General features: G+C 35.4%; 1 protein-coding gene across 1 annotated transcript in view; it reads right to left on the reverse strand.

The window, feature by feature from the left end:
- Nucleotides 1-13,979, reverse strand: part of TMTC1 (transmembrane O-mannosyltransferase targeting cadherins 1) — a 275,250-nt gene that overhangs the window by 151,778 nt on the left and 109,493 nt on the right. Inside the window, exons 6-7 of the mRNA XM_044679272.1 lie at nucleotides 9,328-9,431; nucleotides 3,547-3,736 (exon numbers count right to left, since the gene is read on the reverse strand). Coding sequence (XP_044535207.1) covers nucleotides 3,547-3,736; nucleotides 9,328-9,431 — 294 coding nt within the window. The remainder of the gene's footprint in view (nucleotides 1-3,546; nucleotides 3,737-9,327; nucleotides 9,432-13,979) is intronic.

Here is a 13,979-nt window from a genome sequence, read left to right on the forward strand (position 1 = left end):
TTTTCATGTCACCATCCAGCTGTGCGTGAGTCATCTGACAGGAGGAGAACTGAAGGGAAAGCTTAGCCTAACAGCACAGCTTGGGAAGACAGTCTTGCTCTTCAGCCTCCTGGATGAATAACAGCAACAAGTTTCAGAGCTGGGACTCTGAGGGAAGAGAACAAGAGAGACTTCTGCCAGTCCCAGGATGAGGATTCTTGCTCTTTCTGAAACAGGGTAGCATTCTTCTAGAAGGTGACACAGAAATTGGTAATGTTGGCTACATACATCCAGGGAAGAGCAAACCTAGGAAATCTAGAAATGCAAATGGCCCTTTGAGAATTAAGCTGAACCAGGGAGCAGAATGTCTTATCCAACACAGAAGCCCTTGGAGTCCTACAGCATCAGAGGCAAAAGCCCCTTTGGCCATATGTGTTCTCTCAGAGTATGTTTTTCTGCCAATATACTCTATGTCTATACCTACTATCCCCAGTGACGCAGCGTATACTTGTGGGAGAGAATGCCTTCCCCAACCCCAAAGGGGAAGTGTTGTATAGCTATATTTTTTATAATATCATCTTGGTATGAGCCTTTATTTTAAGGCAAATGCAACTTATTTAGCCATTCCCCCATTGACTTCAATTTCCTGTTCTTTGCCACGCCAAAGAGAGCTGCTATATAAATATTTTACATCATATAGGTTCTTTTCTTCTTTTCCTGATCATCTTAGAAAAGAAATCTAATAATGGTATTGTTCAGTTAAAAGGTTAAAAAAAACCTAAACAAATTATAGCATAGGATTGTGATAGGATACTATTGGACCATAAGAAATGATGAACAGGATAATTTTGAAAAACGTGAAAAAAAACCTATATGAAGTAATGAAGAATGAAATGTGAAGACCCGAGAGAACATTATACATAGCAACCAAAATACTGCTTGAAGAGTAACTTGTGTATGTCCACCTTCAGAGAAAGAACTGATAAAGTAACAACATTCACACATATCTTTTTATCAAATGATGCCTTCTCTAATGGAGGAGGAGAAGAAGGGAGTTAACTGGGTATTTTGATGTAACAGAAACAAATTAAATAATTTTTAAAAAAAGGTAATGTACAGGGGCAGCTGGGTAGCTCAGTGGATTGAGAGCCAGGCCTAGAGACAGGAGGTCCTGGGTTCAAATCCGGCCTCAGACACTTCCCAGCTGTGTGACCCTGGGCAAGTCACTTGACCCCCATTGCCCACCCTTACCACTCTTCCACCTATAAGTCAATACACAGAAATTAAGGGTTTAAAAAAAAAGTAAAAAAAAAAAAAGGTAATGTACTCATATGGTGTTTGTGAGTTATAGTTTTAGGCATATGGATCCACAGAATACTTTGGACTTGAGGTAATCATTCTCTGGGGAGCCCAACCTACCAGTGTGAGTTGAGGGATAACCCAAAAAAGAATGCTAAACTTACATTGGTAGTTAAAAAAACAAAAAACAAAAACCCTTTCCTTCTATCTTGGAAGGTGGAAGAATGATAAGGAATAGGCAATAGACATTAAGTGACTCACTCCGGGTCAGACAGTTAGAAAGTTGCATAGTTTTTAATATATACAATGAACTATTATCCCCTAATATGCTCAATTCTTTATGTTTAAAACAAATGTACTAAGTGTATTAGCCAACCTCATTAAGGAAGGCACCATAGCAATATCATAAAATGATCTTTGAATCTGCAATCAGATAATTTGAATTCAAGTTCTGCTTCTTTTATGATATTGGGTAAGTCACATAATCCTTTAAATTTTCTCATCTATAAAATGAGGAACCTGGACTAGATGATGTTGGGTGTATGTTCTAGATCTAGGATACTATCTACCTTTTTTTGAGATTGGGAACATTAATGAGTAATTCCTAGCATTGCATTCCCCACTATCCATGTCTGGAGCTGCCAACCAGCCCTGAGCAGACTGGAGACTGCAGGTCTCTTTCCTGCTCAAATAAGTCATAAAAACCCAAATTGAAATACACAGCACCTTTGTCTTCAACCCCTCCAGACTTCCAGAGTCTTATGCTGACCATGCAGAATGTCCTTTTCTCAAGTGAACTTCAAGATGCATAAATTCTGTGCATGGGGTGTGGTTTTCCTCTCAGAGGAAAGCTCATTACAAAATCACTCTTTTAGAAAGCATGTGCTATTAATTAACAGGGAAGAAGAATCAGGAAAATGTAATCAATTCCATTTTTTTATGCCCTCATGAGCTCAAAAGATCACTGACTTACAAAGCCTTCACGTTACAGGTTTCCAATTAATGCAATGATCAATCTTAATTTCAAAAGACTAATAAAATATACTTTTCTTCTCCACAGAGGAAGGTGGTAGTCTATAAGCACATAACATCATATATGCTGGCCGAAATGGCCAATGTAATAATTTACTTTATGTAATTGTTTTTCTTAATTACAAAATGAAAGATTTATTGGGTGATATTGAGAAATAACAGTGAAGGGTTTTTTTAACCAATAAATGTCTTTTCAAAAACTATGCCAGTGATGTAGCTAATGTAAGTACAATCTATATAAATTATTAAAATTGCTAAATTCTAAGTCCTGAGAAGAGGGCTTTTAAAATGTGTGAGCTACTATGAAAATTAAAATAATGATGATTAAAACTTGATAGGATAAAGAGCAATGTAACCTCAGAAAAAGAATTTCTCACCCTTACCCCAAAAGTGTTATTTAAAATAAACAACCATCTAGAAATTAGTCCTATAAAATATATTCTTAAATTTAAAAAAAATTACCTTAAACCTTTGATCTAGCCATACCACTTCTGGGTTTGTACCCCAAAGACATAATAAGGAAAAGACTTGTATAAAAATATTTATAACCGTGCTCTTTGTGGTGGCAAAAAACTGGAATATGAGAGGATGCCCTTTGATTGGGGAATGGCTGAACAAATTGTGGTATCTGATGGTGATGGAATACTATCGTGCTGTAAGGAATAATGAACTGGAGGAATTCCATGTGAACTGGAACAACTATAGCTATATTCTTTACAATACCATCTTGGTACAAGCTTACTTAAGGTAAATTCAACTTATTTAGTCATTCCCCAATTGACAGATATTTCTTCAGTTTCCATTTCTTTGATGAAAGGAGCAGAATGAGGAGAATATTGTACACAGAGACAGATACACTGTGGCTTAATCGAATGTAATGGATTTTTTTCTACTAGCAGCAATGCAATGATCCAGGACAATTCTGAGGGAGTTACAAGAAAGAATGCTATCCACATCCAGAGAAAGAATTGTGGAAACCGAAATGCAGAAGAAAAACATATGATCTATCACATAGTTGGATAGGGATATGATTGGGGATGTTGACTTTAAATGATCACTCTATTGCAAATAATAATAATAGGAAAATATGTTTTCAACAATGATACGTGTAAAACCCAGTGGAACTGCTCATCGGCTCCGAGAGGGGGGTGGGAGGAGTGGATGGAAAGAACATGAATCGTGTAGCCATGGAAAAATATTCTAAATTAATTAAATAAAAAATGAAAAAAAAATTACCTCAAATGCTGTTAAGCAATGCAAAATCAGAAACAGCATCACCACAACCAGGAGAAGAGTGGCTAAATTCCGTACATCCCATACAGTCTCGATCAAAGGAATACTTCCAACCTGCCAGTCATAGCATAGGGTAATTGGTGCCAGCAGTAACCAGGTGTTGAAAGCCAAAAGGTAGGAATATGTAAGGAATCTGGAAGGTAAAGAGGAATTAAAATTGAATTAAGTCACTTGAATATTGGAAGACCAATTTCACTTATCTTGAGTTTCATCTTGGGCAGTTTTGTGGAAAAATTAACTATTTTGCTTCTGTTGTAGAAGTCACTGAACTCAGGGCAACTCGTCAAATGGCATTCCTCAGGAGTCAGGTCCATTAGGGCCCTCTGAGCTGATGGAGAAGCCAAGGCGTTCGAGCTGAGGCTAAAGGTATGGTTCTTGTAGTCATAACCTGTTCCAACACTTAAGTATGACTTCAAATATACCATTTCCATTTCACAGATAGAGGACTCCTCTGCCCTAAGAAATCATATTGTACCAACCAATTGGTCCTAAAGGCGACACTGGATGAAGGGTATGACTCTATGTCATTTGTTTAATAACAACTAGGCTTAAACCATTAAAAAATTGTATAGTGAATAGTTGTTTCAGGGAGCTTGTACTTCCAGAAACCTAATGATCATTTGGTCTGGCCATCACTCATTACCTACCAAATCTCCATTTAGCCAGGTCTTTATGGACAGAGATCTCCAAAAAATAGGGGTCAATAGGGAAAGGCAGGTGGATGGTTTTTTTAGGTCTTCCAAGGTTGTGTATTCTGTTATGGGTCCCCCTCAAACCAGCAGAGCTGTGAAGGACCTGGTAATGGAGGCCATAATGAAACCTAGAGAAATTTCTAGGGAATGTGATCTCTCTAAAACCCAGAGAGTCTAATAAGACTTTGGTTTCCATTCTAGACAGTGTGAAAAAGTAAATAGATTATTCTGGACTATGTCCAGAATCATCTAGGTTCTCTTTGTCCACTGTACTCAAATTTTAACTAAGTGGGCTAAACTTTGAATTTTTTTAGCCTTTCATGTTGGCCTCTAACCAACGTAGATCACCTGCCACTTTAACCTTAACATCATGTCATTAATATAGTAATGGACATAAATGCCTTCAAGAATTGGGATCTCTTTTAGATCTCTGCCCATCAGACTGTGACTATATAAAGGGAGTTCATATAGTCCTGAGGAAGGGAAGTAAAGGTAAAGTGGGCTCCTTCCTAAGTGAAAACAAACTACTACTGCTTAATATGACACAGTAATAGAGAAAAAAAAAGCATTAGCTAAGTCAACAACCCCAAACTACTCACTAGAAGCCTGGGCTACCTAGTCTATTTATCTATTTACATGATTCATGTTTTTACTTTCCTCTTCACCCCCTCTTTATCACCCCCCATAGCCAACGCACATTTCCACTGGTTTTTAACATGTGTCATCAATCAAGACTTATTTACATATTATTGATAGTTGCTTTGGTGTGGTCATTTTGAGTCTACATCCCCAATTATGCTGGGTTACCTAGTCTAAACCATTTATGAGGTCAAGAATTGTCTCAGAAAGGGGACAAATAGGTGGATTAGTGGATTAAGAGGCAATCCTACAAATGAGAGATCCTGGGTTCTAATCTGGCCTCAGACATTTCCTAGCAGTATGAACCTGGACAAATCACTTGACCCCTAGTCCCTAGCCCTTACCATCTTCTGCCTTGGAACCAATACACAGTATTGATTCTAAGATGGAAGGTGAGGGTTTAAAGAAAAAAAGAATTATCTCAGATATTAGCATGACAACTCTGTTTTTTCTCTTTAGTTCAAAAGAAGTTTCTTAGGTGCCAGCTGCCTCCCTCACTACATACACAGGGTTATTGCCTGGGGATCTGGAATACCTCTTTCATCTCCATCACTAGAAATGAATTAAATTTTATCCCACTTCTGGGATCTGGTATTCTTTGGTGTTAATTACACAGGATATCTCAGACAACTCCAAATGACTCCATTTGGCCCTGTTGACAAACACCAGCCTACTAAAACCATCTCTTTGAGGAATTTCACCCCCTTTCTTACAGCATCCCATTAGGGAAGTGACTATAAAAAGAATTTAAGTCAAGTCCACCAGCATGTAGTCCTCCATCTTGTTACTCAATTATCTTTCTTTTTGCTTATGTTTATGTCCCCTGTGCAAAAAAGAAAGACAAATGACCAACAAGATAGAGGACTATATATTTTTTCCAATGCTCATAACTTCTCGAACCTTTCCAAAATAGGAATTGTATATATGAGAAATAAAGTAATTCCAGCAGTTTCAAAATTCTGACACTAAAAAAATCTAATGAAGTAACAATTTAATGTACTAACAATAGAGAATGCTAATCTCTAACCCCTGACTCCTACCCCACAAGCTACCAGACTCCTGCAAAGCACAAGCTCAATCACAGTTTTGAAAGAGAACTCCACTCTGCCCCCACATTTCTGTGCTATGGAAAATAAAATTCTAGAAGATTGTTCTGCCTAAGAAGGCAGTGTGTAGCAGTGCTCTGTACTTCAAAAGTGCTCAGAAAGAGAACTGAAGAACAGAGGGAAGTGGGTCAGGGATGCCAGCGTATGTGTGGCATTACCAAACCTAAAAGAAAGGAGACTGGCATCTAGCTGTGGCCAATTCTGCCTCCCCGGAAGCTACTTGGCAAAAACACTGAGATTGTAAAATATGAATTGTGCAGTGGGGGAGGAGGCTGAGATTCCTTTGAAGGTTAGCCTTTGGAGAAAATGCCATCAGAGGGGAAAGAGGTAGAAAATGAAAGACGGAGAAACATAAGGAAGAAAACACTGAAACTGCCAAACATCTCAGGGAAAAGAAAATTCAATTTAAGACCCTGAATAAAAGCAACAGAGAAATATGAAATAGAGAAATATAAAACAATAGAGAACATATTAATGACAGAAAGGAAGATTGCCTCCAGATTATGTAAACAAGTCAATACCTATAAGTAAATAAATATTATGAGTCAAAGGAAATGAATGAACATCTGGTGAGCTATTCTCAAGAGATCATGGAACCACATTAGAATATTCCTGAAGGTTTTAAGAGAAAAATAAGAATTTTAAAAGCAGGATTAATTATCTCCACAGCAGTAATAACTGATGGAATAGAAAAACTTGAATCCATGGCGGCAAGCCTCACCAAAGGGAAAAAAAAAAGAACAGAATAAAAGATTGAGAATGCAAATATATAGAAGGGGAGGGCAATTTGGAAGAAGAGAAATAAAAGGCAATAATGAAAGAAAATATGATCTCTATATAAACAAAATATTTGATCATGAATATAGGATATGTAGAGAAAATGTAAGGATTATAGGTCTTCCAAAAAATGATGAATCAAAAAAGCTTAACACCCTAATGCAAAAATAATATTAGAAAAAAATTTAATTAAAAATAATTAAATGAGATTTTAAAAGAATAGAAGAATATTTCCCAGAGCATCTGAACAAGAAAACAAAGTATCAAAGGAGAGGATACATAGCTTACCTCCAGATAAAAAAAAAACAAAAACCTATAGTATAAACTCCAAGACATATTGTGGTTTCAATAAACAATTCCAATAACAAACAAATTCTATAAGTGATCACAAGAAAGACCTTGAAATAAAATGGGAAGTAAATTTGAAGAACACAATATTATTCTTAACTCACCAAAACCTACAGGAAGAAATGAATGTGTTCTGAAGGGGAAAAGAGCTCAAAATGGAACACCAAGTGAAAAAACATGCAAACGTGAGTCTACTCATTAAATTTTTTTTAATGATGGTAACCATGTTGAAGGGAAATATACTTTCTCAACTCACTACCTCTTACTTCCCCCCAACCAACATCTTTTTTTTGTCTATATAACCTAGCTATCACTATATATCTTAAACACAACCATTTAATTTCTCATGCAGAAGAAATAATATTATAAATGCTAATATATTGAAGCAAATGCATAATCAAATACATCAAAATACACATATAAACTCTGATTACTCTCTTCCACCAAAGTACTCAATAGTTATGGTGAACAGTGTGCTTTTATTCTGGAACATATATGCCATGTAAAAACTGATTATTTACTGTTTGACTATTGATTCTCACTACTCTTTGGTGTAGGAAATTCTCTGCTAGAACATAGCCTTTATAAATTCTGTTAATCATCCTTAAAGAGTCATTTAGAAATTGTTAGCTTTTAATGTGAATACTGGTGCTCTTTAAACTAATGTGGAGATTAAAATTAATATCCAATAACTAAATATTATAATTGTATAAATGTTTATTAATAATAAATTATTAAAAGAGAACTAACTAAAAGGGTACTAACCAGCCTGCTCGCCAGAGCAAAAAGAGAAAGAATGAGGCAGAGATCAAGACTTATACAAATGTGACCATGCAAATGTAAACAAAAGGAAAAGCATTATAGGTAATACAGAAAGGAATTATGGGCAATGCAATCTTTAGGGGTTCAAGATTTTCCAACTATACACTAATCAACAGCAAAGCTCATCAAATTGGCTATCTCTGAGTGATGCAGACTAGATTAACCAGTTATTTATTCATTTGGATGTTGTACATTCAGAATGGAATTCACAGCAAAATGGTTCAGGGTGACTCCTTAAGATAGCACATCAGGACACAAAAGCAGCTACAAAACTTCTTCTTGTTCTTCTCAGGCCAAAGGAGGCAGCAGAAAGCAGCAAGCCCCCTTTCTTCCCAAGAGGCAGAGGGCCTCATCTTTGCCATCAAGGAGCTTATAACTAAATGGGAGAGACAACATCCAGTCAAATATACACAGAGCAAGCTATATACTAGATAAATAGGAAATAATTAAGAGAAGGAAAGCATTGGGATTAAAAGTATAGAAAGACTACCTATAGAAGGTAGAATTTTAGCTGGGACTTAAAGGAAGACAGGGAGGTCAGGAATCACAGTGCAAGAAGAAGAACATTCCAGGTTTGTAAGATAGATAGATAATACGCCCAGAGCTGAGAAATGTGGAGTATCTTGTTTGTGGAATAGCAAGGAGGCTAGTGTCAATGGATCATATACTATAGATCAGAGAGTAAAGTAGAAGAAGACTGGAAAGGTAGAAAGGGGGCAGATTCTGAAGAGCCCTGAATGCCAAACAGAGTACTTTGTATTTGCTCCTGGAAGCAACAGAAAGCCACTAGAGTTTAATGAGTGAGAAACGAAGGGGGATAGGTAAGGAGTGACATGATTAGACTTGCCTCTTAGAAAAATCACTTTAGCAGCTGATGAAGGATGAAATGGGAATTGGGAAGGGAACTGAGGCAGACAAAACACATCAGCAGCCTATGATAGTAATCACGGTGCACGGTGATGAATGCCTGCAGTACAGTGATGGTGGTATCAGAGGTCAGAAGGAATGCCTTCATGATGAATATGAATATCATTCAGGAGATGTTGCCAAGGGGAAATCAGCAGGCATCGGAATTAAAATTTTTATATGTCAGATTCATTTTGCTACAGTGATGACAATGCTGCTATTATTTCATCATTTAACAAAAAAATCATTATAATGCACCTTATTTTCTTCATTGACCTTTAATTTAATTAATATGGTCATTGTTTGGAGAGAATATCAACAAAGTTTAAGACAACAAGTGGCCAGTCACCAAATCTGAAGAAAGAACCTTAGGAAGGTGGGATATCATATTGCACACTAGGCAAGTTTAGATTCTTTAATTATTTCCACTGTACCTTGTTAGAATATAGGGTGAAAATGAAGCTGGATTATCCTGCTCTGAGAACAATGGCATGGATCCTCCCATTATCCACATACGGAAATATAAAGTCACAACCACCTTTGGGGAAAAAACAAAATTTGATTGTGTTAGGATTCTGTAGCATCTTTCTTCATGAAGCTTTACAAATAAATATTTTTGTTTCCTGAAACAACTCTTACAAAAAGTATTTAAAATGTCCAAATGCTAAAACGAGTTGAAAGAATGTAAAAGAAAGGAAAAACAATAGAGAATATTTAAAAAAGGAGAAGAAAAGAAAAAATTAGCATTCAAGGTCCTTCACTATCTGGCTCCAATTTATCTTTTTTCATATTGATTTCAAATAACTTCCCGTAACATATTATTTAAAATTCCGACTAATCTGAACTGTCATCTACTGCCTAATCTCATTCTATTTTCCCCCATTTTTGTACATTTGCATAGGCTTACTGTCACTCCTTCCTCATCTTTGCCTACTAAATGCATATCTCTATTCTCTAAGGCCCAGCTTAGGTGCTAACTTCTTTCTTCCATCTCCTCAGCTCACAGGATTTGATCTTGTTCTCTCTGTGACATTTGTTACATTCTGTCTTATATCACTGTTATTTATGCATTTAAAGGTAAATGCAAAGTTCTTTTAAGCTCTGGTTTATAAATGTCAGTTATGTAGATAGAAGAGACAATGACTTTGCCCCTTCAACCTTGCTGGCTGACTGCTCTACAGAAGGGGTTTTGGGATTGAAAAGCCTGGGATTTCCCAAACTCTATAATCATTTGGTAGTCCTTAGTAAAAAATCCATAAGTAGATGACAGCCTAGCCTTTAGGGATAAAATTTGTGGAATGGTCATCATAAAACAGAATTAAACCATCTATCGAATTCCAAGATAATACCTTAAAAAATCAATCCAAGGGCAATACCACATATTAAATTATACTATAAAGCAGTAACCATAAAAAAACCCTGTACTGATTAAGAAATAGAATGGTGGATCAATGGAATAGAATGACCTTAGTATCTAGTGTTTGATAAACCCAAAGATGCTAGCTTTTGGGATAAGAACTCACTATTTGACAAAAACTGATGGGAAAATTGGATAGCAATATGGCAAAAATTAGGTACAGATCAATATCTCACATCCTGAACCAAGATAATTTCCAAATGGGTATATGATTTAGACATAAAGGATAATATTATAAGTAAATTAGGGAAACATAGAATAGTTTACCTGTCAGATCTATGGAGAAGGGAAGAATTTACCAAACAAGAGACAGAGATCATTGTAAGGTGTAAAATGAATAATTTAGACTATATTAAATTTAAAAGCTTTTGTACAAATAAAACCAATGTAACCAAGATCAGAAGGGAAACAACAAACTAGGGGAAAATTGAATATCAAATTTCTCTGATAAAGGTCTCATTTCTCAAACATATAAAGAAATATGTTAAATTTATAAGACTACATAAGGCATATTTCCCAGTTAACAAATGGTCAAAGGATGTGAATAAACAGTTTTCAGAAGAAGAAATCAAAGCTATCAAATTATATGAAAAAAACTTCTAAATCCCTCTTGATTTGAGAAATGCAAATAAAAATAACTTTGAGGTACCACCTCACATCTATCAGATTGGCTAATATGACAGTAAAAGAAAGTGATAAATGTTGGAGGGATGTGGCAGAATTGGGACACGAAGGCATTACTAATGGAGTTGTGAACTGATCCAACCATTCTGGAGGGCAATTTGGATCTATGCCCAAGGGTAATAAAATTGATCAAAACCTTTAATCTAGTAATGCCACTACATCTAGGAAAGACTATTAAAATCTCAGAGATTTAAAAAAAGGGAGGGAGGACCTGTTTGTACAAAAATGTTTATAACTATTCTTTTTATTGTAACAAAGAATTGGAAACTAAATTGATGGCCATCAATTGGGGAACGGCTGAACAAATTGTGGTATATGATGGTGATGGAATACTATTATGCTATAAGAAATGATAAACAGGATGATTTCGGAAAGAACTGGAAAAATCTACATGAACTGATTCAGAGTGAATCAAGCAGAAAAACCAGAAGTTCTTCTGTATACCGTAACTGCAATATTGCGGAATGATCAGCAGTAATAGACTTAGCAATATAATGATCCAGGACAATTTTGAGGGACTTTTATGACAAAGAATGCTATCCAACTCCAGAGAAAGAACTGTTAGAGTCAGAATATAGATGAAAGCATGCAATTTTTTTTTGTTTTGGATTTTAGTTTTATATGATTATTTACTTATAAAAATGAACAATATGGAAATGTATTTTATATGACAAAACATGAATTCCTTATCAATTCCTGGAGTGAGGAAGTGAAGCAATTTAAAACTTCAGGAAACTTTTGTGAAAACTGGCTATTACATGTAATTGATAAAAAATTTAATAAATGAATGAATTACAAAAAAAGAAACAAAGTTCTACTCTGAAAAAAAATTCAATACAAAGAAAAGACAAAGCCTGAAGATATTGTGTCGTAATGACCTTGACACACCAACAAAAGAGTCCTGCTAAAAAATCTAGCCAAGACTCTAAAAAAGAATTGACAGGCCACTATGTGAAGAAAAAACATCATGAAGCGGTCCCTCCCCCAACTCAGGTAAGGCTATTTGAAATTCTTATGAGTAAGAAAGAGTATAATAAGGTTTTTTAAAAGTTTTGATCTTACAAACCAAAAGAGTTTGGCAAAGTCCACTCTTCATGAAGCATATTAATGGCAAAAGATTTCAGCTAAAGCCATATGTTAGAGCAAAAAGAAAGTTCAACAGTCATGTGTCCATTTGGAACCTGGCAACATCCAATGGGGACTATATGTCCAAAAAAAGTACAAACCAACTAAATTGGTGTAGACACATGCAAGGGAAAAGCATCTAGGAAAGACTATGTGGTGGGCACAACAATATCTGGTGGAAACTATCTCTGGAAGACCAACATTTGACAGAAACCTATGTGTTTGGTGGCGTGTGTCCACTGAAGTCTATAGAAGGTGAATAGTGAGAGCAACACAACAACAATACCAAAAATCTTTAATGGTCAGATAGCATTGAAGGCGTGAGTTTCTCCTTGATGCACACAACCTGGCCATGCCGGTTCTCCACACATGTGCCTCTTTCTAATGATGAATTATTTGTGCAAGACTTTACACTAGATTTATGCCTTATTTATACTTTTCTTAATTTACTATTTCATTAAACGTCTTTCTTTGAATTAATTATGCAATATGGCTTCTAAATAAATTGATAGTAGCTCATGAGTCATAGTTTTAATGGGTTCAGATCAAAAGAACAGATTGAGTTTGAGGTAGTCATCTCTGAGAGATCTGCTCTATGAGTTGGGGAAAAACACAACATGTACAAACTTAATACTCTTATTATATTACAAGCTCTCTGGGACCTATAAGTTAGTAGACACAATAAATATTTCTTTAATTGAACTGAATAGAAATACTTATGAACATTTTAAAATAACTACTTTAAACATCTCATCACCCAATTTTCAAAGAATTTAATATATAGTTTTCCAAAACCAAATATTAGTGATGTTTCTTTACAACATAGGGAAGAAAGTATTCCATCATTTTATCTTATGACATTTTACTCTCATGTACTAGGATTATGTTAAGGTAGTCAGCATGAGCTTCACACTAATTTAAGAAACATTTCATGCTAATGAATTTTGTCATAAGTAGGTCCATGTTATTAAACCATTTGTCTTCTGGTTAATTTGTTTGTATTTTTTAAATGTAGGTGATATTGTTAAAAGCAATGGGAATGCTTCTCTTGAATAATGTCTAAAGAATGTCTTCACTGCAAGCACAGTTGGCCCTGATTTTCAAGACAAATAGCATAATGTTTTACAAATGCATATCTAAATTTTAAAACAGAGGAATTTATAGCCATATTAAAAACATTTTAGAAATTAAAGAATGAATGCATCACTATGAAATATTCTATATGGTATAAAATCATGAAGACACAGCTTTAGGGTGAACCAAGTGTTTGGCAAATTTTCAAATCAATATCTTTAAGGATATAAATTTCATTTGATAGTATATCTCAACTCATAGTTGACAGGGAAAAATATATATATATATTTTTAAACCCTTTGTACTTCGGTGTATTGTCTCATAGGTGGAAGATTGGTAAGGGTGGGCAATGGGGGTCAAGTGACTTGCCCAGGGTCACACAGCTGGGAAGTGGCTGAGGCTGGGTTTGAACCTAGGACCTCCCGTCTCTAGGCCTGACTCTCACTCCACTGAGCTACCCAGCTGCCCCCAGAAAAATATTTTTAAAACAGAGTAATATGAGAAAGGGAAGCTCTTTAATAAGTGAAATGAAAAAGAATAGCAATAAAATTTTAAATGTGCTCTAAGAAAAGTGAGTACACATCAAGAAGTCAGAATATAATGGAATGATTAACATTTTATGACTATTCTTATCATTGAATTTATGTAATACAAATTGTATACTCTAAAAACTCTCAGAAAAGGCATTCCTATAGCTTGTACTAATCTTGTACTAATATAGTCTATGCTGAATTTTTTGCCTCCAGTTCTAATTCAGACTTAAAAAATCCCCTACAGATTTATGCA

This window comes from Gracilinanus agilis, chromosome 5, assembly GCF_016433145.1.
Source record: "Gracilinanus agilis isolate LMUSP501 chromosome 5, AgileGrace, whole genome shotgun sequence".
NCBI lineage: Eukaryota > Metazoa > Chordata > Mammalia > Didelphimorphia > Didelphidae > Gracilinanus > Gracilinanus agilis.